This window comes from Salmo salar, chromosome 03 (genome assembly GCF_965601325.2).
Source record: "Salmo salar chromosome 03, fSalSal1, whole genome shotgun sequence".
Classification (NCBI taxonomy): Eukaryota; Metazoa; Chordata; class Actinopteri; order Salmoniformes; family Salmonidae; genus Salmo; species Salmo salar.
The window spans coordinates 40,538,556-40,559,002 of NC_138293.1; the positions used below are offsets into that span (position 1 = coordinate 40,538,556).

At 43.0% G+C, this 20,447-nt stretch overlaps 1 protein-coding gene across 6 annotated transcripts in view; it reads right to left on the reverse strand.

Moving 5' to 3' along the window:
• The window catches only part of LOC106599996 (transcription factor E2-alpha), a 43,283-nt gene that overhangs the window by 13,008 nt on the left and 9,828 nt on the right, over positions 1-20,447 (reverse strand). For 5 of the 6 annotated variants that reach the window (XM_082973508.1, XM_014191330.3, XM_014191328.3 and 2 more), the window contains exons 4-12: positions 19,349-19,422; positions 9,609-9,684; positions 8,804-8,844; positions 8,390-8,519; positions 6,307-6,356; positions 2,152-2,254; positions 1,538-1,677; positions 1,261-1,399; positions 1,019-1,071 (exon numbers count right to left, since the gene is read on the reverse strand). In XM_082973508.1, coding sequence (XP_082829634.1) covers positions 1,019-1,071; positions 1,261-1,399; positions 1,538-1,677; positions 2,152-2,254; positions 6,307-6,356; positions 8,390-8,519; positions 8,804-8,844; positions 9,609-9,684; positions 19,349-19,422 — 806 coding nt within the window. The remainder of the gene's footprint in view (positions 1-1,018; positions 1,072-1,260; positions 1,400-1,537; positions 1,678-2,151; positions 2,255-6,306; positions 6,357-8,389; positions 8,520-8,803; positions 8,845-9,608; positions 9,685-19,348; positions 19,423-20,447) is intronic. The other variant, XM_014191332.3, reaches the window with a different exon arrangement.

Genomic DNA, 20,447 nt, shown 5'->3' on the forward strand with positions numbered 1-20,447 from the left:
ATTGTATAAAATATTCTGGGCCCTCAAGAGTTTCCTGCGCTAGTGAGCTTGGGACAGACAGTTGTAGGCCATTTGCGCTAGGGATAAGAAGCAGTGCATGACTTGAAAAGAAGCTCACCGGAGCTGAGTAGCCGACACCTCAAATTTGTCTTGATTTGTTTAACACTTCTTTGATTAATACATAATTACATATGTGGTATTTCATAGTTCTGATGTCTTCACTTTTATTCTACAATAGAATGAGTAGATGCGTCCAAACCTTTGACTGGTACTGTATGTAATGGGGAATTTATGTACACTAACAATCAAAATGCAAACAATTCACACAATGAAGTTATGAAACAATGAATGTGCACAAATTGGCGGGAGAGACATATTCTGGAGAGAGAAGTGCATTGTGCATTTGGGCGCATGGTCAATATGACATCCGCATTGGCCATGCAGCATTTAAGGTGATACGGCCTCAGAAGAAGTTAGGGCATTCATACTTCTAGCGCTTCGTGGAGCAGAGCTGTTTTCAAGGAAGTGAGTTTGTGTTTATACAGGATGTACCGCCCCCACCTACCGTCAACCAGTCATGTCAATGAGGAGCTATACAGAGCCCTCCGCATTGTTACAAAATTTGGGAGGCGATGCGGTACAGAGCTGGATTTGGCCTCTGCATTCCTCTGGAGGCTCTGCAATTATGTCACACTGTCCATATGGAGCCCCTGACCATATTTTCGTATCAAGCATAAATTGGCCTTTAGTCTAGGCCTCAGCAATGGATTAGTTCACTGAGACGGGCGCATATATATCCACACACACACACACCACACACACACACACACACACACACACACACGTTACTGCTCAACTAAAATAAATGTAGGTCGACCAGCAGCCTAAAAAAATTAAATAAATCGACCAGCCGACTAACTGGGTTCAGCCCTAGTTTTTTTCTTGGTCTTGGTGGATCAATCAACATGGCATAATGCCTGAAGACTATGGTTGATGTGGTCTGTGCGATTCTACTCACTGATGCCAGGGCTTTGCCGATCTCATCTCCTGAGCTTCCTGTCCCCCGGTTGGCTGTGATGAAACAATAAAGTAGACAGCAAACTATTACCACTGACGTTTCCATTTTGAAGAACATATAGAAGTAAAGGGAAAAACAAACAAAGGAAGGGCCAGAAAGTGAGAGAAAGAGAAAAATAGACAGAAACAGGAAGCTATATAGAAAAAGACAGTCTACATAGCGTCAGTGGTAGACAGTCATACCCATGATGGTGTCTGTTCCGTTGATGGGGGAGGTGTGGTTGGAGACTCCGTAGCCAGTGGATCCTGAGTGGAAGCTCCCGTTCACCTCGCTGCCGTGCAGGGGGTAGTTCTGGGGCGAGAGGGGCAGCGGCTGGCGTTTCTGCACATAAACAGGCTTAAAGTCATTCTCTGGGTTTTGGGAGAGAACGAGATGACAGTGGTGTATACTACCATCTTATGTAACCCTTATTTAAAACAGAGAACCTGTTGGTGTATGCGTTTGTGACAGAAGTCTCACCAGTCTGTCCTGAGGGTTGATGGCTGTGAAGGGTGTAGGCTGGCCCAGGTGGGGGGAGTTACCCAGCATGGCTGTAGAGTAGCCTGGCTGCCCCATCGACCCGGCAGAACTCCACGGGTCAGGGGAAGGGTGCAGGCCTTCTATCAGGGGGAGGGATGGGTAGAGATGGGTGTTTGTGTGTGGAGGGTAGGGGGTAGGGGTGTGGATGAAAGAGAGAGAGGGTGAGCACCAAAGGGACGAGCAGCATCCAGAGATAATACAATAAGGGGCCACAACATATGAAGCATGTCATATCCGCCTGATGACTTCATCCTAGTGTACAGATAGACACACAGGGCAGGCAGAGTATCACGTTAGCTCGGGGCTTTGACTCACTATCACACTGCCAGTAGGTGTTTCCACAGGCAGAAATAGAGAAAATAAAAGACAGGAATGGGTCATCGCCATAGACATCACTGGTCAGCTAATGCATTATTCAATTGATTAACCTCACCTAAAACAGTGTTTTGTTCCACTTTCTCCATATAGCAGAGTTAGCATTATGGGCTAACCCACTATGATACGTATACTGTGTAGTTTTGGCCCCCAGACACAATCTGGTATAAAGTAATGACCTTGCATGTAGAAGGAGCCGGGGTAGCCTACATTTCCAGGCTTGGAGGCAGGATACCCTGCACCGTCTCTGTTATATTCCTCTCCTGAGGCCAACGCATACACCTACAGAACACACACACAGAGTTGGGAGATGAGTACGTCAAACGGACTATTTTCTAATAGTCCCAATTGATTGGAAATACTAGAGAAGGTGTGGTAAAAAAACAAAACATGTATCGATATCTTGATTAGGATACCCATCATACCCATCATATCCTTCATACCCTTGTACAATATAGCATTTATCAATTGTTGGTTTTTTCAATTGAGGAGTATGTATTTTTATTTATTAATTCAAATCGACAGCTTGTGACATTTGAGGACACTGGGTCATTGACATATCTCTATAACTAAGCAGTGTGGAAGGTTTTTTAACAGACTGAAAATAACAAGTCCACAGACACACACAGACTCCCAGTCTTAATACGGCAACCTTTTGGCCACATTAAAAGACTACTACAAGAAAACTCTGGCTGCATCTTAACTAAATATTCTCCTTTCGTTTTATGTAATTATTTGGCCTATACACAGTACAGCCCAAACACTGTACACCTGTACAATCTGCTGGAAAGTATTCACACCCCTTGACTTTTTCCACATTTTGTTAGGTTTTTCAAAAAATGTATTACTTTAATTTTTCCACAATACCCCATAATAACAAAGAAAAAAAAGAGGTTTAGGAATGTTAGTAAATTTATAAAACATAAAAAATAAACACTGAAATATCACATTCACATAAGTATTCAGACACTTTACTCTGTACTTTGTTGAAGCACCTTTGGCAGCAATTATAACCTCAAGTCTTCTTGGGTTTTACGCTACAAGCTTGGCACACCTGTATTTGGAGAGTGTTTTCCATTCATCTCTGCAGATCCTCTCAAGCTCTGTCAGGTTGGATGAGGAGCGTTGCTGCACAGCTATTTTCAGGTCTCTCCAGAGATGTTCGATCGGGTTCAAGTCCGGGCTCTGTCTGGGCCACTCAAGGACATTCAGAGACTTGTCCCGAAGCCACTCCTGCGTTGTCTTGGCTGTGTGCCTAGGGTCGTTGTCCTATTGGAAGGTGAACCTTCGCCCCAGTCTGAGGTCCTGAGAGCTCTGGAGCAGGTATTCAACAAGGATCTTGCTCCGTTCATCTTTCCCTCGATCCTGACTGACTAATCTCCCAGTCCCTGCCGCTGAAAAACATCCCCATAGAATGATGCTGCCACCACCACCACGTTTCACGGTAGGGAAGGTGCCAGGTTTCATCCAGACGTGACGCTTGGCATTCAGGCCAACGAGTTCAATCTTGAATCTACTTTCTCATGGTCTGAGAATATTTAGGTGCCTTTTGGCAACTCCAAATGGCCTGTCACGTACCTTTTACTGAGGAGTGGCTTCCATCTGGCCACTCTGCCATAAATGGCCTAATTGGTGGAGTGCTGCAGAGATGGTTGTCCTTCTGAAAGGTTCTCCCACAGAGGAACTGTGGAGCTCTGTCAGTGACCATCGGGTTCTTGGTAACCTCCCTGACCAAAGCCCTTCTCCCCTGATTGCTAAGTTTGGCCGGGTGGCCAACTCTAGGAAGAGTCTTGGTGGTTCCAAACTTCTTCCATTTAAGAATGATGGAGGCCACTGTGTTCTTTGGGACCTTCAATGCTGCAAAAGGTTTTGGTAACCCTTCCCCAGATCTGTGCCTCGACACAATCCTGTCTCGGAGCTCTACGGACAATTCCATCGACCTCATGGCTTGGTTTTTGCTCTTACATGCACTGTGGGACTTTATATAACCTTTCCAAATCATGTCCAATCAATTGAATTTAACACAGGTGGACCAATTAAGTTGTAGAAACATCTCAAGGATGATCAATGGAAACAGGATGCGCTTGAGCTCAATTCAGAGTCTCATAGCAAAGGGACGGAATATTTATTTAAATAAGGTATATGTTTTTATTTGCAGTAAATGTGCAAAAACTTCTAAAAACCTGTTTCGCTTTGTCGTTATGGGGTATTGTGTGTAGATTGAGAATTTTTTATTTAGTTAACCCATTTTAGTTTAAGGCTGTAATGTAACAAAATATGGAAAAGGTCAAGGGGTCTGAATACTTTCCGAAGGCGCTGTAGGTTCAATACACTGCCTTGAACTAATGACATGGACGTTTCCATTAACCCAGCACAATGTCTGAACTCCTTATGATCCAAATACCTGACATCATCTTAATGCTCTGTTACCAAGACAACAAATGGTTTCTTTAATGGTTGAAAAAGGGGTGATTTCGCCCTCAACTTACTGCTTCTTCTCTGTGATCTCAGGGCCTTACGGCTAGGTTTGCGATATGTTGTGTGTTTTATACACATGATCAAGTTAGGTCTGGTTAACACACATGATCTAGTCTCCTCTGTGGCTTACAGAGCATCACCCATAGGATTGCTAGTAGTCTCTGGCGTGTCACTAAAGAGGTGAAGGTCCTGAGGTTGTGAACTAGGAGAGCCCTTCAGAATCAGCTCTATTCTGGCAGGGATTAGAGAATCAAACTATATGCCCGATAACTCAGATCTTACACATTGAAGTTTTTTCTGTTACTTGATTGAACAGAGAGAGGAAGAGAGGAGGAGAGGAAGAGAGGAGGAGAGGTACAAAAGGGAATGGAGAGATGCACTACTAATTACTGTGCCATCTGCCCATTCCTGGAATGCAGCCAACTCTACGGGCAGCTGGGATAGAGGGATGGGGGAGGGAGAGAACGAGGGGGATGGGGGGGGGGGGGGCGAGAGAGAAACAGAAAGGAGGGTAGGAGAGGAAGTAGAGCACACAAGAGAGAGGGAGAGAGCACACAAGAGAGAGGGAGAGGAAAAAAGATAGGGAGTTGAAGGGAGAGCGACAGGGGGAGAATAGGAAGGAGAACAGGGGAAAAGCAGAAACGGTATAGTAAAGACAGGTAATGGCCAGGTCTGCATGTCATCAAGCATCATTTTTTCCCTGAAGTAATCTGTGGACGAGGGTGCTGGGCTGGATGTAATGCTAGCACTATGAAATAAATGGCCTATAAATATGTCCCTCTATAAAAACATGTCTATATAAATGAATGGGTGAATGAGTAGGGCTCTGTTTATTTTTTTCACCTCGTCGGCAGTGTAAAGGCACACAGCTGTGGGTCTGGAGGCTCTCTCTCTGCCAGTTAGGCTGCTGCTCTAAACACCAGGGAGAAGCCTGCCATGCCACTGGGACTGTGTGTGTGTGTGGTGTGTGTGTGTGGGGGGGGGGGGGGGCCTTAGTCTGGGTATTGGGGTGCACACACAGTGACGATGAGGGCTGGGAGGCATTTTAAGTATGGGGGATGCAAAAAAATTGTGTGTAAGGGAGTGGGGCATAGCTTGGATAAGGGAGCATTCCTGATAATGGGTGGGGAAAAGGTGTGGATATGGTTGGGTAGGTGGGTACATTTTGGGTTTGGAGAGGGCAAAAGGTCTGAGATGGGTGTGTGTTCTTAAGGGGCAAATAGGCAGACTAGGGTGTGGCAGTCTGGTAAGAGGGGAGTAATGGTGGGGCTGGAGAGGGGGACAGTTTTACAGGCTTTGGTGTTCCATTTATGTTTCAAGGTTGGATATTAGCAATATGGGGGCACCAATTGGTGTCACCTGGTTAGTCAGTATGTTACACCTGTGCTGGCTTGTCATCTTGTTAGTCAGAAAATGTTTCAACTGTGCTGGCACAGGTGATATTTAAGAGCGGCTGGCCCAGTGCTCCAGTTGTCTCGATAGACGTGAAAGGTGAACGAACACCTTTAGCTGGCTCTCTCTATTTGATTTCCAGAAAAACATTCCTTTGTCTGATTTCCCTGATTCCGTTTTGCTCCACCTTTTTTGGTTTGCTTCCTGTCTTTAAGTTTGGTGTGGGTTTTTTCTTTTGTTTGCCTCTTAGTGGTTAAATTTAGTGGGTCTCATGGTGAGTGTCTTTTAGGTCCCAGTTGTTGTTGCTATGGAACTTTCAGTGGACACCCCCGTGACTGTCTTTTAGAGCCCCTCCTAAAACCCCACCTGTTTTGTTTTAATGGTTGTTGTTAGTTACTCTGTTAGTTCCCCCTTCTGTTTGAGCGACTTTTGGTTTTCATGCTGGGGAACGTAACAGTACTTACCGAAGAGGGCAGGCCAGGGGGAACTTTCCTGATCTTTTTTGGCTGGGCATCTGACACACACACACACACACACACACACACACACACACACACACACACACACACGAGATGAAACAGAGTTATGAAAGCAGTTAAGGGCATTCCAAATAATTGGTAAGCGCTGTGCTGGTAGGAATATCTGTCTTTATGGCCCATAACTTCATCAAATGTAACCTAATACAACCAATATGTTTATGCGGCGGCCTCACACCACCTCTCCTTCCATTGAATCCCCTGCAGGTTTAGCAGAAGTGAGATTTCTCAGGTTCTTATTTTAAACCTCAGTAGGAGAAGTGAAGGTAATCAGTCGGAAATATGAACCCGAATAAAGAGCAACTCCTCTCCTTTGACATAGTAAAAGTGGAGCGGATACGGTCATGAATTCCATGTGATTTTGTACAAAGAGGTAGCAATTAGTCGACAGTATACATGTAGAACTAGGGCTGGGCGATTTGGCCTAAAACGCATCTCAACTTTTCCCCGATATACATCTAGATTCTTTTTAAAATGTTCTCCAAATAAGCTTCGGGGTTCAAGGTAAAATGCACTGCAATTAAAACAGCAATAATCTAATGAATTCAGAACTTGGTCAATTATACCTAGGCTGAATATATGCCTTATAAGACCAACTCATAATTAAATTATTTTACCAAAATAGTAGTACCTGCTTTTTTGTTGTTGCAATAATCACTGATCTGGCTTTCAGGTTAGTCTATAAAAATGACCTTTTTGTAACATTTAACCAGAACCATGCATAATGCACCCCCACTAATAATGTAGAAAATTACCACTGGTCTCAAACAATCTCTCAAGCCAAGCCCACGTGCTAGCGATAAGCCAGCTAATATTCATAATTTAAAAGTTTAGTCAACTTGGATGTAGGTATAATTTCACAAGCTCTGAATTCAGCAACAGTTGTTATGAACACAACCTTATGTCCGAATCCATCTATTTAAAATGGCATTCTAGCCTTTCCACTTTGTTCAGATGTTGATATCAAAATAGCCTACCTTATTTCTCAGAATGAGAACGAGTTGCCAATTCCTTATATAATTGTCTTATGATTATTGCACATTTATAATACACAGACTAAACAGCTAGTATAACAATCTTTATTTGACTAAAATGCTGCTAGCGATACGTGGTACCGTAATGCGCACAAAAACTGAGCATTCATTTTCCAGAATGTTTTCATTGGTACATCCATTTTAGTAGTGTCTGCTCTGCTCTAAATTTGAGGAGTTGAAACAAACAGGGGATGGTAGGAAATGTTAATGTCTCCTCTATTACAGTAAAATATTGTCTCCATGTGTTGTGTCCATATGACCGATTCTTTGGACACTGTCTTAAATGAAACCGTTTGTCAGAGAGGAAGAAGTGATCTCTCATCTTTGTTGTTGTGAGTGGTAGGGGGAAGGGCTTGGGAGAACTAGACGAAGCGAGAGGTTTCACTCTGGCCAAAATCTGGTCAAAATAAGCCTAATGGGTTTCTATGCGCTTATTTTGAACTTAAGCTTGCCGCCTGCCTTCCCCGCCTTTGGGACAACGACTCCCATTGTTAAGGCGGAGACATGAGCATCTCGTAATTATATACAGATCTCTGGTGTAAATGGGAAGGTGCACAGCACAGACGGAGCGAACAAGACCAAAAAGACATGAGAACATAAACGCTCACAAAAATGAAAAATTATTTAAAATAAACCTTGATTCATTTGGCATATCACGCAAAAACATAAATTATAATGAATTTGATATATCGCTCAGCCCTATGTAGAATGTCCGAGATTTAAAACAAATGCATTGTAGTAAGCATTTCAATAGAAATGCCATTCCATTCCATAAGCTTCAATTCAACGTTTTTTTTTTTTAAAAGACCCTCCAATGTGGCCACCAGGAAAATTGGCACTGCGGCACTGCTTTACATTAGTATGTCTATTCTACCCGTTCTAATTCTGTGCACCATCTTCCTTGCATGTATCCATGCTAGGAAATGGGGATAGCATGGGTGTTTTATGGGGTAATATTCAGTGGTTTCTGTCCTTACCCATGCTCTCCTGGGTGGGTCTCCTGCGAGGGTTGAATTGGGAGGGGTAGAACTGGGAGCCAGACTTCAGGCCCGAGGGTGACAGGGCATCAGGACTGGGCATGGGCATCTCACTGGGCATAAAGCCCGGCTATGCAGGAGAGGAATGAGAGAGAAGGAGAGAAGACAAGGTTAGACACACAAATACTGCATGGGAGATTATCCCAATGTGGAAAGAGGATGAGAAGGTCGACGGGAGGAGGGGGGAATGGGAGAGAGGAGAAAACTCAGGGATGAAGGAGAAGATGGGACAAGGTGGGCAGGTTCACAAGGACATCAGTCAGAGGAAGAGACGGTAGCTTCAGAGGGGACACAGAAAAAAAACATTTGACACGTTGGAAGAGAAGCGAGGTCAAGAGAGGAGTCTGATTTTACCTGCGCTACAAAGGAAGAGTAGGGTCCTCGCTCACCTTTCCCTATAAAAACAAGAGGGACAATCAGGGCAGCGCATCGTTAAAACCTTTAAAGCCACCTTTTACGCATGTCCAACACATTCACACCCATTCCGGGGTGTCCCCCCCCCCCCCCCATCATCATCTGCTGCCTGCCTGCTGTGTGGTGCTGTATATGAAGTGTTGTATTTATGGCTTTGGACAGGCGCAAAACAACAAATTGGACCATACCATCATACCCAACCCAACCCCCCCCCCCCCAATCTCTCCTCTGACAGCTCAGCTGAGACACACACTATAGGCCACACTAATCCTCTGGCAGAGGTTTGTTTGTGCTTGGGTGCACCTAAACCCCTAACCCCCTTCCAACACACAGCCTAAACACCCTGTCCCCGTGTATGCTCCTAGTCACCTCCACACACATGGAATGCCCCTGAAGGAGGTCTCTCATATACAGTGACAGTAGGTGAGGTTCTCACACACACACAGTCTCTGTGTCCTCTGAGACACACATACAACTGCATCTCTATTCACTCATGTGCATTTCAATTTGCGCCCCTAAAGACGCATCATTACGCAGTCACTTCTCCTGGTCATTTATTGTAAATACAGGGTGGCTTACTGCAGCTCCGAAAGCCACACAAGACCACAGGGACCTGTTAGTGGGTTTACTTTGTCTTGATGGGGCCGTCAAATCAGCTGAGATTAATTAAAGGGTTGAGGAGAGAACCTGCTCCAAGGTCTAAACCACAGACCAGGTTGGAGGAAATATATTCAGATTTCCTTACCAACGATCCCCGAGCCGAACAAGTGGGTGGAAGCGAGGCCTTCGTGCTCGTTGTAATGAGCTCCTTCGCCATAACCCTGGAGGGAGAGAGATAGAGATAATATGAAGACTTAAAAATCAATTGCTGTGTCTTAAACAGATTCAGTATGCCCATCTTCAACCAAACGCACTGCGAATGTGGGCTCTTTGGGCTAATCTATGCTTAGGGTTGGGGGGATGTCAACCTTTGTACTATCGTGATGTACCCATAAAATATTGTGACATACGATGCTAATCACCCCTATTGGCCAGCCCCATATATATTTTAATTAATGACAACAATACAACAGCAGTTGGGCTATAGTGCAAAATGTAATGCAACTGAGCGAATCATAATGAAAGATAATAGTTTTGAAAGCCTGGACAGAGGCAATGGCAAATCTTTTCTGATATTCCTTTCTGGTGGAGGAGCAGAACAGGTTTGTGTGCGTCGGTCTGGTGTGCACATGATGGAACAGTGACTGTCTGATGAGGAACGGGCTGTCTTAACGTAGTGAGCTAGGTTATAGGCCTACATCACGGGACGGATAAAAGCACTCTACCGTCCTTATAACTGGATAATAATTGCTTTATTTGCCGCAAAATAAATAATGTTGTCCGTTCTATACCTCATAAAGCTGTGATTGAGAAGAGCCTATGCTATAGAGTTTCATTTTTTGTTATTTTTGAAAGCCACAACAACTTTGGGACAATGCCTTCGTATGATAGAATACTTGGGAAATAAGCTACTTGTCGTAAAGCTTTTAGGATAGGCCTAGTAGGAAGATAGGTTATTTGGTTTTCAACCTCGCATTAAGGGATTTTCCTGGTCCGCATGGATAATTTATTTCTTAAGATAGACAGAGGACTAATAATGAGAGGGAACAAAATCTCAATAGCCTATAGAAAAATTGAATGAGAAGTTTAAGCTTGTGTTTTTAGGCTATTCAAATAACTTTGAGCTGGAACTCCGTTACATTCACTGTTTGATCGGGAGAAAGTCACGCATAAAACAAAAAGAGAAGCCTTCAGTCATATTTATAGCCTATGAAAAGAAGAGAGAGAAGGGAATATAGGAAGAAAAAAAAAATTAAGTCAGTTATAAAAAATGTAAATACAAAAATGGTTTAGGCTATAGTCTAACGCCCATTCATCCGACAGAGAAACAATATTGTCTGACCGGAGATTGTGTGCTGCTTTGGTGAAATTCTCCACTCTGTCTGGCCTACATTCCTCTCGTGTTCTGTAGGCGAGAACATTAATTGAAATAGGACTAGACAAATTACTCAATGTCACTTGTGTGCTGCGCTGTGAGACAGTTTTTTCCTGAGCAGCGCCAGTCAAGTTCAAATAGGCTAAACCATTATTTGTCACATCACGATGTCCTCATCATTGACGATTGCTGTTAAGCATCAACGATGCTATCATAATAATCGCCCAACCCTAGTCCAGATAAGTCATCAGGGCTCTAAAGCGCGACCAAGTTGGTTTCCATACACAACTAAATTTTTAGGCTGTGCGACCTGGAGTTTTATTGAGAGCACCAGTGCGACTAAAATCCCCCCCAAAAAATTACATGAGTAACATTATTTTGCCGCAACACTGCTCGAACAGATTTTTCCAAAACAAGAACATGGCTGCTTTCCACATTCCTTCTAAATATGAATTAGCATGTTCTCTAATTATACTATTAGTTTGTGTATATGGCTCTCTGATTTAGTAGAGCTGGGCAATAAGGACAAAAATCCATGACCCATATTTTGTGATAATGATAAGTCAGATAAATAACTTTTTTAGGGGGAGGGGGGGGGTATTGGAGCTGGGAGATAGACAAAAGTCATATCGTGATAAATTTGACAATTTTGCTGGATTAGAAATACGTAAAAGAAAAAAAATAAGCTATTTGTTTACATTAGCGGCAGGGACCTAGACAAATTTTTACCCACTGCCATGTAAGACAACTGAAACGGTAGCATATGATTCAAAAAGTAAGCCATTTCAGATTACATATCCAGAGAATGCATGATTCATATTTTGATGTACAACCTGTCAAAATAGGATCCAGAATGATCAGATTTATTTTTGGCTCTTCAGAGAATTTGCCGACCTCTTTGTGCATATTGGCCTATAAAGCCACCTGATTGTACTCAAAACATGATTGTTGCTATATAGCCATGTGGGCTAATTTAGTCATCTTAAAATGTCCAACAAAAAATGTCCAGCTCTAGGCATAGGCTACTTGATGTAGGCCTATTCACTGCAAATGGGGCACTCTGCTACGCGGCGCATCAAAACCATAGAAATAGATAGATACTCACAGAAAGTTGTGATTTTCCCCTCTATAAGTGGTCTCACTGAAAACTGTATTTTTCCCGCAATTGCATTTTGTGCAACGGTCATATGCTTGTGCTTCTCAGAACGCATCTCTCCCTCGTCCATGCACACAGTGGGGAGAGGGAGTGAGAGTGGCTCGCTCACACAGCAGCCGACAGTGAAACAGGCAGATACTTTCATAGCAGGAATCAACATACTGCATCGGATATTACTGTTGACTAAATAATGGTTTTAGAACAATCTACAGGAACATAGTGTTCAAAGCTGCCATCAAGGCAAAGGGTGGCTACTTTGAGGAATCTCAAATATACTTTGATTTGTTTAACACTTTTTTGGTTACTACATGATTCCATTTGTTTTATTTCATAGTTTTGATGTCTTCACTATTATTCCACAATGTAGGAAATAGTAAAAATAAAGAAACACCCTTGAGTAAGTAGGTGCATCCAAACGTTTGACTGGTACTGTATGTACAGTGCCTCGAGAAAGTATTCACCCCCCATTGGCATTTTTCCTATTTTCTTGCCCTACAACCTGGGGGGGGGGGCGGCGTTGTATAATTTTATTTACACAACATGTCTTCCACTTTGAAGATGCAAAATATTTTTGTGAAACTTACAAGAAATAAGACAAAAAAAAAACTGAAAACTTGAGTGTTCACCCCCCCAAAGTCAATACTTTGTTGAGCCACCTTTTGCAGAAATTACGGCTTCAAAAGTCTCTTTGGATATGTCTCTATAAGCTTGGCACATATAGCCATTGGGATTTTTGTCCATTCTTCAAGGCAAAACTGCTCCAGCTCCTTCAAGTTGGATGGGTTCCTACTGGTGCACAGCTATCTAAATCATACCACAGATTTTCAATTGGATTGAGATCTGGGCTTTGACTAGGCCATTCCAAGACATTTAAATGTATCCCCTTAAACCACTCGAGTGTTGCTTTAGCAGTATGCATATGGTCATTGTCCTCCTCTCAGTATCAAATCTCTGGAAGACCAGCAGGTTTCCCTCAAGAATTTCCCTGTATTTAGCGCCATTCATCATTCCTTCAATTCTGACCAGTTTCCCAGTCCCTGCCAATGAAAAACATCCCCACAGCATGATGCTGCCACTACCATGCTTCACTGTGGGGATGGTGTTCTTGGGGTGATGAGAGGTGTTGGGGTTTGCGCCAGACATAGCGTTTTCCTTGATGGCCAAAAAGCCACATTTTAGTCTCATCTGACCAGAGTACATTCTTCCATATGTTTGGGTAGTCTCCCACATGGCTTTTTTAAAAATTATCTTTAAGCAATGGCTTTTTTATGGCCACTCTTACGTAAAGTCCAGCTCTGTGGAGTGTACGGCTTAATGTGGTCCTATGGACAGATACTCCAATCTCCGCTGTAGAGCTTTGCAGCTCCTTCAGGATTATCTTTTGTCTCTTTGTTGCCTCTGATTAATGCCGTCCTTGCCTGGTCCGTGAGTTTTGGTGTACTTCTCCACAACCTTGTCCCTGACCTGTTTGGAGAGCTCCTTGGTCTTCATGGTGCCACTTGCTTGTTGGTACCCCTTGCTTAGTGGTGTTGCAGACTCTGGGGCCTTTCAGAACAGATATATATATATATATACACACACTGAGATCATGTGACACTTAAAGTCCACCTGTGTGCAATCTATTTAATTAATTATGTGACTTTGAAGGTAATTGGTTGCACCAGATCTTATTTAGGGGCTTCATAGCAAAGGGGGTGAATTCATATGCACACACCACTTTTCTGTTTTTTAAGGAAGTTATTTTTTTCATTTCACTTCACGAATTGCGACTATTTTGTTTATGTCCATTACATAAAATCCAAATAAAAATCAATTTAAATTACAGGTTCTAATGCAACAACATAGGAAAAAACGCCAAGGGGGGTAAATACTTTTGCAAGGCACTGTATGCAAGCATAAAAAAAAGCACAAAAAAAAAAAATATTCCAATGTGATTATGGGACCTTTGGGAAACACTGACCAACACTTTGGTTAATACCCTGTCATAACTCATACCAGTCTTTCATTTGTTTTCATGACCACCACCACCAACTGTTGAATAATCATTCTCTTTGATTCCAATGGTTCACCCAAGTGTTTTGATCTATAGCGCAAGTAAAATCACAATACTTTTTGTCCCTATCGTGCAGTCCTCCTAACAACGTGGTAACTTTACCAGTATACGCAAACATTTGCTGCCACAGAAAGAAAGGAAAAGTGATATATTCTTAGGAGATGTGCTTCAAAAGTAAGTAGGATTCATACAGAACCAATGTAAGCTATATGCAGTTGAAGTCGGAAGTTGACATACACTTAGGTTGGGGTCATTAAAACTCGTTTTTCAACACCTCCACAAATTTCTTGTTAACAAACTATAGTTTTGGCAAGTCGGTTAGGACATCAACTTTGTGCATGACCCAAAGTAATTTTTTCAACAATTGTTGACAAATTATTTTACTGTATCACAATTCTAGTGGGTCAGAAGTTTACATACACTAAGTTGACTGGGCCTTTAAACAGCTTTGGAAAATCCAGAAAATGATGTCATGGCTTTAGAAGCTTCTAATAGGCTAACTGACATAAGAGTGAATTGGTGGTGTACCTGTCGATGTATTTCAAGGCCTACCTTCAAACTCACTGCCTCTTTGCTTGACATCATGGCAAATTCTAAAGAAATCAGCCAAGGCCTCAGAAAAGAAATTGTAGACCTCCACAAGTCTAGTTCATCCTTGGGAGCAATTTCCAAACGCCTGAAGATACCATAGTATGCAAGTATAAACACCATGGGACCACGCAGCGGTCATACCGCTCAAGAAGGAGATGCGTTCTGTCTCCTAGAGATGAACGTACTTTGGTGCGAAAAGTGCAAATCAATCCCAGAACAACAGCAAAAGACCTTGTGAAGATGCTGGTGGAAACAGGTACAAAAGTATCTATATCCACAGTAAAACAAGTCCTATATCGACATAACCTGAAAGGCCGCTCAGCAAGGAAGAAGCCACTGCTTCAAAACCACCATAAAAAAGCCAAACTACGATTTGCAACTGCACATGGGTACAAAGACCGTACTTTTCTGAGAAATGTCCTCTGGTCTGATGAAACAAAAATAGAACTGTTTGGCCATAATGACCATCGTTATGTTTGGAGGAAAAAGGGGGAGGCTTGCAAGTCGAAGAACACCATCCCAACCGTGAAGCACGGTGGGTGGCAGCATCATGTTGTGGGGGTGCTTTGCTGCACGAGGGACTGGTGCACTATACAAAATAGATGGCATCATGAGGAGGAAAATTTGGTGGATATATTGAAGCAACATCTCCAGACATCAGTTAGGAAGTTAAAGCTTGGTCACAAATGGGTCTTCCAAATGGACAATGACCCCAAGCATACTTCCAAAGTTGTAGCAAAATGGCTTAAGGACAAAAAAGTCAAAGTATTGGAGAGGCCATCACAAAGCCCTGACCTCAATCCTATAGAAAATGTGGGGGCAGAACTGAAAAAGCGTGTGTGAGCAAGGAGGCCTACAAACCTGACTCAGTTACACCAGCTCTGTCAGGAGGAATGGGCCAAAATTCACCCAACTTATTGTGGGAAGCTTGTGGAAGCCTAACCAAAACATTTGACCCAAGTTAAACAATTTAAAGGCAATGCTACCAAATACTAATTGAGTGTATGTAAACTTCTGACCCACTGGGAATGTGATGAAAGAAATAAAAGCTGAAAGAAATCATTCTCTCTACTATTATTCTGCCATTTCACATTTTTTAAATGAAGTGGTAATCCTAACTGACCTAAGACAGGGAATTTTTACTAGGATTAAATGTCAGGAATTGTGAAAAGCTGAGTTTAAATGTATTTGGCTAAGGTGCATGTAAACTTCCGACTTCAACTGTATATAGACATAAGTATTTGGACACCCCTTCAAATTAGTGGATTCGGCTATTTAACCTGTTGGGGATAGGGGGCAGTATTTGCACGGCCGGATAAAAACATACCCGATTTAATCTGGTTACTACTCCTGCTCAGTAACTAGAATATGCATATAATTGAGTATAACAGAGTATAACAGAAGAGTGAGTATAAGAAGAGTGAGTCTGAGTATAACAGAACTCATTTGGCAGGCCAAAACCTGAAGATTCCAAACAGGAAGCGCTCTGACTATTTCTTGGCCATCTTGATCATCTCTATCCAAAACAGGGGATTTCTGGCATAAGTTGACATTTTCTAACGCTCCCATAGGCTCTCAGAAGGCGCCAGAACGTTGTATGATGACTTTGCAGGCCATGGCTGAAAAACAGTAGCGCATTTGGATAGTGGTCGATCTGAGAACAATGAGACTGGGGCGCTCGTGCACGAGACTCCACCATGTTTACATTTTCTGTCTTTGAACGAAAACAGGGTTTCCCGGTCGGAATATTATCGCTTCTTTACGAGAAAAATCGCATAAAAATTCATTTTAAACAGCGTTTGACATGCTTCGAAGTACGGTAATGGAATATTTTGAATTTTTTTGTCACGAAACGCGCCGGGCAAGCGTCCCACCTAGCCCAGAGAGGTTAATCTGTTGGGGCTAGGGGGCAGTATTTGCACGGCCGGATAAAAAAAACATAACTGATTTAAACTGGTTACTACTCTTGCCCAGAAACGAGAATATGCATATAATTAGTAGATTTGGATAGAAAACACCCTAAAGTTTCTAAAACTGTTTGAATGGTGTCTGTGAGTATAACAGAACTCATATGGCAGGCCAAAACCTGAGAAGATTCCACACAGGAAGTGCCCTGTCTGGCAATTTGTTCTCCTTCTGTGGCATCTCTATCAAAAATACAGGATCTCTGCTGTAACGTGACATTTTCTAAGGCTTCCATTGGCTCTCAGAAGGCGCCAGAAAGTGGAATGACGTCTCTGCTGTCTCTGGGCGAAAAACAGCAGGAGTTTTTGTGAGTGGTCAGGCAGGGAACAATGACACTTGAGTGCGCGTCCACGAGAGGACTCCATGTTTTTCTTTCAATCTTTGAACGAATACAACGTCGCCCAGTTGGAATATTATCGCTATTTTATGAGAAAAATCGCATAAAAATTGATTTTAAACAGCGTTTGACATGCTTCGAAGTACGGTAATGGAATATTTTGAATTTCTTTGTCACGAAATGCGCTCGCGCGTCACCCTTCGGATAGTTACCTGAACGCACGAACAAAACGGAGGTATTTGGATATAACTATGGATTATTTCAAACAAAAACATTTGTTGTTGAAGTAGAAGTCCTGGGAGTGCATTCTGACGAAGAACAGCAAAGGTAATCGAATTTTTCTTACAGTAAATCTGAGTTTGGTGAGGGCCAAACTTGGTGGGTGTCAAATTAGCTAGCCGTGATGGCCGGGCTATCTACTCAGAATATTGCAAAATGTGCTTTCGCCGAAAAGCTATTTTAAAATCTGACACCGCGATTGCATAAAGGAGTTCTGTATCTATAATTCTTAAAATAATTGTTATATATTTTGTGAACATTAATCGTGAGTAATTAAGTAAATTCACCGGAAGTTTGCGGTGGGTATGCTAGTTCTGAACATCGCATGCTAATGTAAAAAGCTGGTTTTTGATATAAATATGAACTTGATTGAACAAAACATGCATGTATTGTATAACATAATGTCCTAGGAGTGTCATCTGATGAAGATCAAAGGTTAGTGCTGCATTTAGCTGTGGTTTTGGTTTTTGTGACATATATGCATGCTTTGAAAATGGCTGTGTGATTATTTTTGGCAGGGTACTCTCCTGACATAATCTAATGTTTTTCTTCCGCTGTAAAGCCTTTTTGAAATCGGACAGTGTGGTTAGATTAACGAGAGTCTCGTCTTTAAAATGGTGTAAAATAGTCATATGTTTGAGAAATTCAAGTTATAGCATTTATGAGGTATTTGTATTTCACGCCACGCGATTCCACTGGCTGTTGACTAGGGTGGGACGCAAACGTCCCACCTTGCCCAGGGAGGTTAAGCTACATCCGTTAATGACAGGTTTAGAAAATCGATCACACAGCAATGCAATGTCCATAGACAAACATTGGCAGTAGAATGGCCTTACTGAAGAGCTTAGTGAATTTCAATGGTGGCACAGTCATAGAATGCCACCTTTCCAACAAATCAGTTCGTCAAATTTCTTCCCTGCTAGAGCTGCCCCGGTCAACTTAAAGTGCCGTTATTGTGAAGTTGAAACATCTAAGAGCAACAACGGCTCAGCCGGGAAGTGGTTGGTGGCCACACAAGCTCACGGAACAGGACCTCAGATTGCTGAAATGAATAAAAATTGTCTATCCTCAATTGCAACACTCACTACGGAGTTCCAAACTGCCTCTGGAAGAAACATCAGCACAATAACTGTATGATGGAAGGTTCATGAAATAGATTTTCATGGCCGAGCAGCCGCACACAAACCTAAGATCACCATGTGCAATGACAAGCCTCGGCTGGAGTGGTGTAAAGCTCGCCGCCATTGGACTCTGGAGCAGTGGAAACGTGTTCTCTGGAGTGATGAATCACGCTTCACCATCTGGCAGTCCGAAGAACGAATCAGGGTTTGGAGGATGCCAGGAGAACGCAACCTGCACCAATGGATAGTGCCAAATGTAAAGTTTGGTGGAGGAGGAACAATGGTCTGGGGCTGTTTTTCCAATGTTTTGGGCTAGGCCCCTTAGTTCCAGCGAAGGGACATCTTAACACTACAGCATACAATGATATTCTAGACAATTCGGTGCTTCCAAGTTTGTGGCAACAGTTTGGGGAAGGCCCTTTCCTGCTTCAGCATGACCATGCCCCCGTGCACAAAGTGAGGTCCATACAGAAATGGTTTGTCGAGATTGGTTTGGAAGGGCTTGACTGTTCTCCACAGAGCCCAGACCTCAACCCCATCGAACACCTTTGGAATGAATTGGAACGCTGACAGCGAGCCAGACCTAATCACACAACATTAGTGCCTGACCTCACTAATGCTCCGGTGGCTGAATAGAAGCAAGTTCCCGCTGCAATGTTTCAACATCTAGTGGAAAGCCTTCCCAGAAGAGTGGAGGCTGTATAGCAGCAAAGGGGGGGACCAACTCCATATTAATGCCCATGATTTTGGAATGAGATGCTCGACAAGCAGGTGTCCACATACTTTTTGTCATGTACATTATTTTTTGTGCTCTTCAAATTTTGTGTGGTGCTCCTAACTTTATGTTAAAAGCACCAGTGCTACCAATGATTTTTTATTTTATTTAGAGCCCTGCAAGTCATATACTATTAGTAATATCCCCCGTGTAAGAAAAACATGTCCATGCTGATCAGTGTGTAGTCACTCTAGTGTGTAGTGTACAGTATGAAGTGTGCAGTGTTCCTTTACCCGTCCCTGGTTGAAGGAAGGGCTGTTCTGTTCTCCTGATGCCCAGGGGCCAGGACCGCTCCGCTCATCTATACCTAGAAGATGGAACGCACACGGTTAGACCTGCTCACTCAGAACCATGTAGGACTGGTAAGGGAAAAGAGATAAGGAGAGAGGGAAAGGGACCAAAACTAGTAGTAGACTGGTAGTCTTTCACCAAACTACAAATAAACCCCTAGTTCCTAGTACCCTCCCAGAGCATTTGTAGGTTTGAGAAGTTGGAGATGTGACCAAAACAGAAAAAATTCCACCAAGCCAATCAGAGGGCAAAGGGGGTCCGTTAAGATAATGCCAATACCTATCTAGTCCTTTAAGATGTACACCAGTACCTAGGGAGATAGGCGATATAGGCTAGAAGCCAATATGCAATGGAGGGTGACCCAGTTAGGAAGCACTGCTGCTTCCTAACTGGCTAGAAGTGTTCTAAATAACCTTTGGCTGAGCGCTGCTACTTCAGCTCCACATGACAGCTCTGCCACCACACTGTCACTTAGTGTAGCTATGAGCTGTAGGAAGTTTGAATAATTAACACCCAGTATGAGCCTCCTACAATCATCCTCAACATTTGTCATTCTCCCACTCTCTCCACTTCTGTCCAAAGCAACGCAGTAGTTGTTCGAATCCCCATCCCTTCACACCTCACTTCGCATGACAACGGACTAAGGAGTACACAACTGACAGAAGGGACACACGTCATGCATGTTGTCCCTGGTCAAAGGATTTGTATTGAAAAAGGGGAAGTAGGGAGAGTGATTTTAAAGATTGCTGAAGCAGAAATTCCTGCCCCCCTCCCCTTCTCTCCTCCCCCTCCGTTTCCTCTCTTACCGCTACCCAGCATCTCTGGGGGGAAGCTGAGGCTTAATTGTGTGCTGATTTGCATAATTGTGCATATTAATGAGGCTTCGCTCTATGAATATTCATATTTTTGTTTTGTTGTCTAATAAAAAAAAATGGAAAGGGGCGGAGGGGAGCAGGCTGGAAGCACGACTGGATCAGCCATCAAGGAGAATGATGGGTCCAGAGAGGAAAGAGCTGCTATATCACCGTGACAACTGATCTA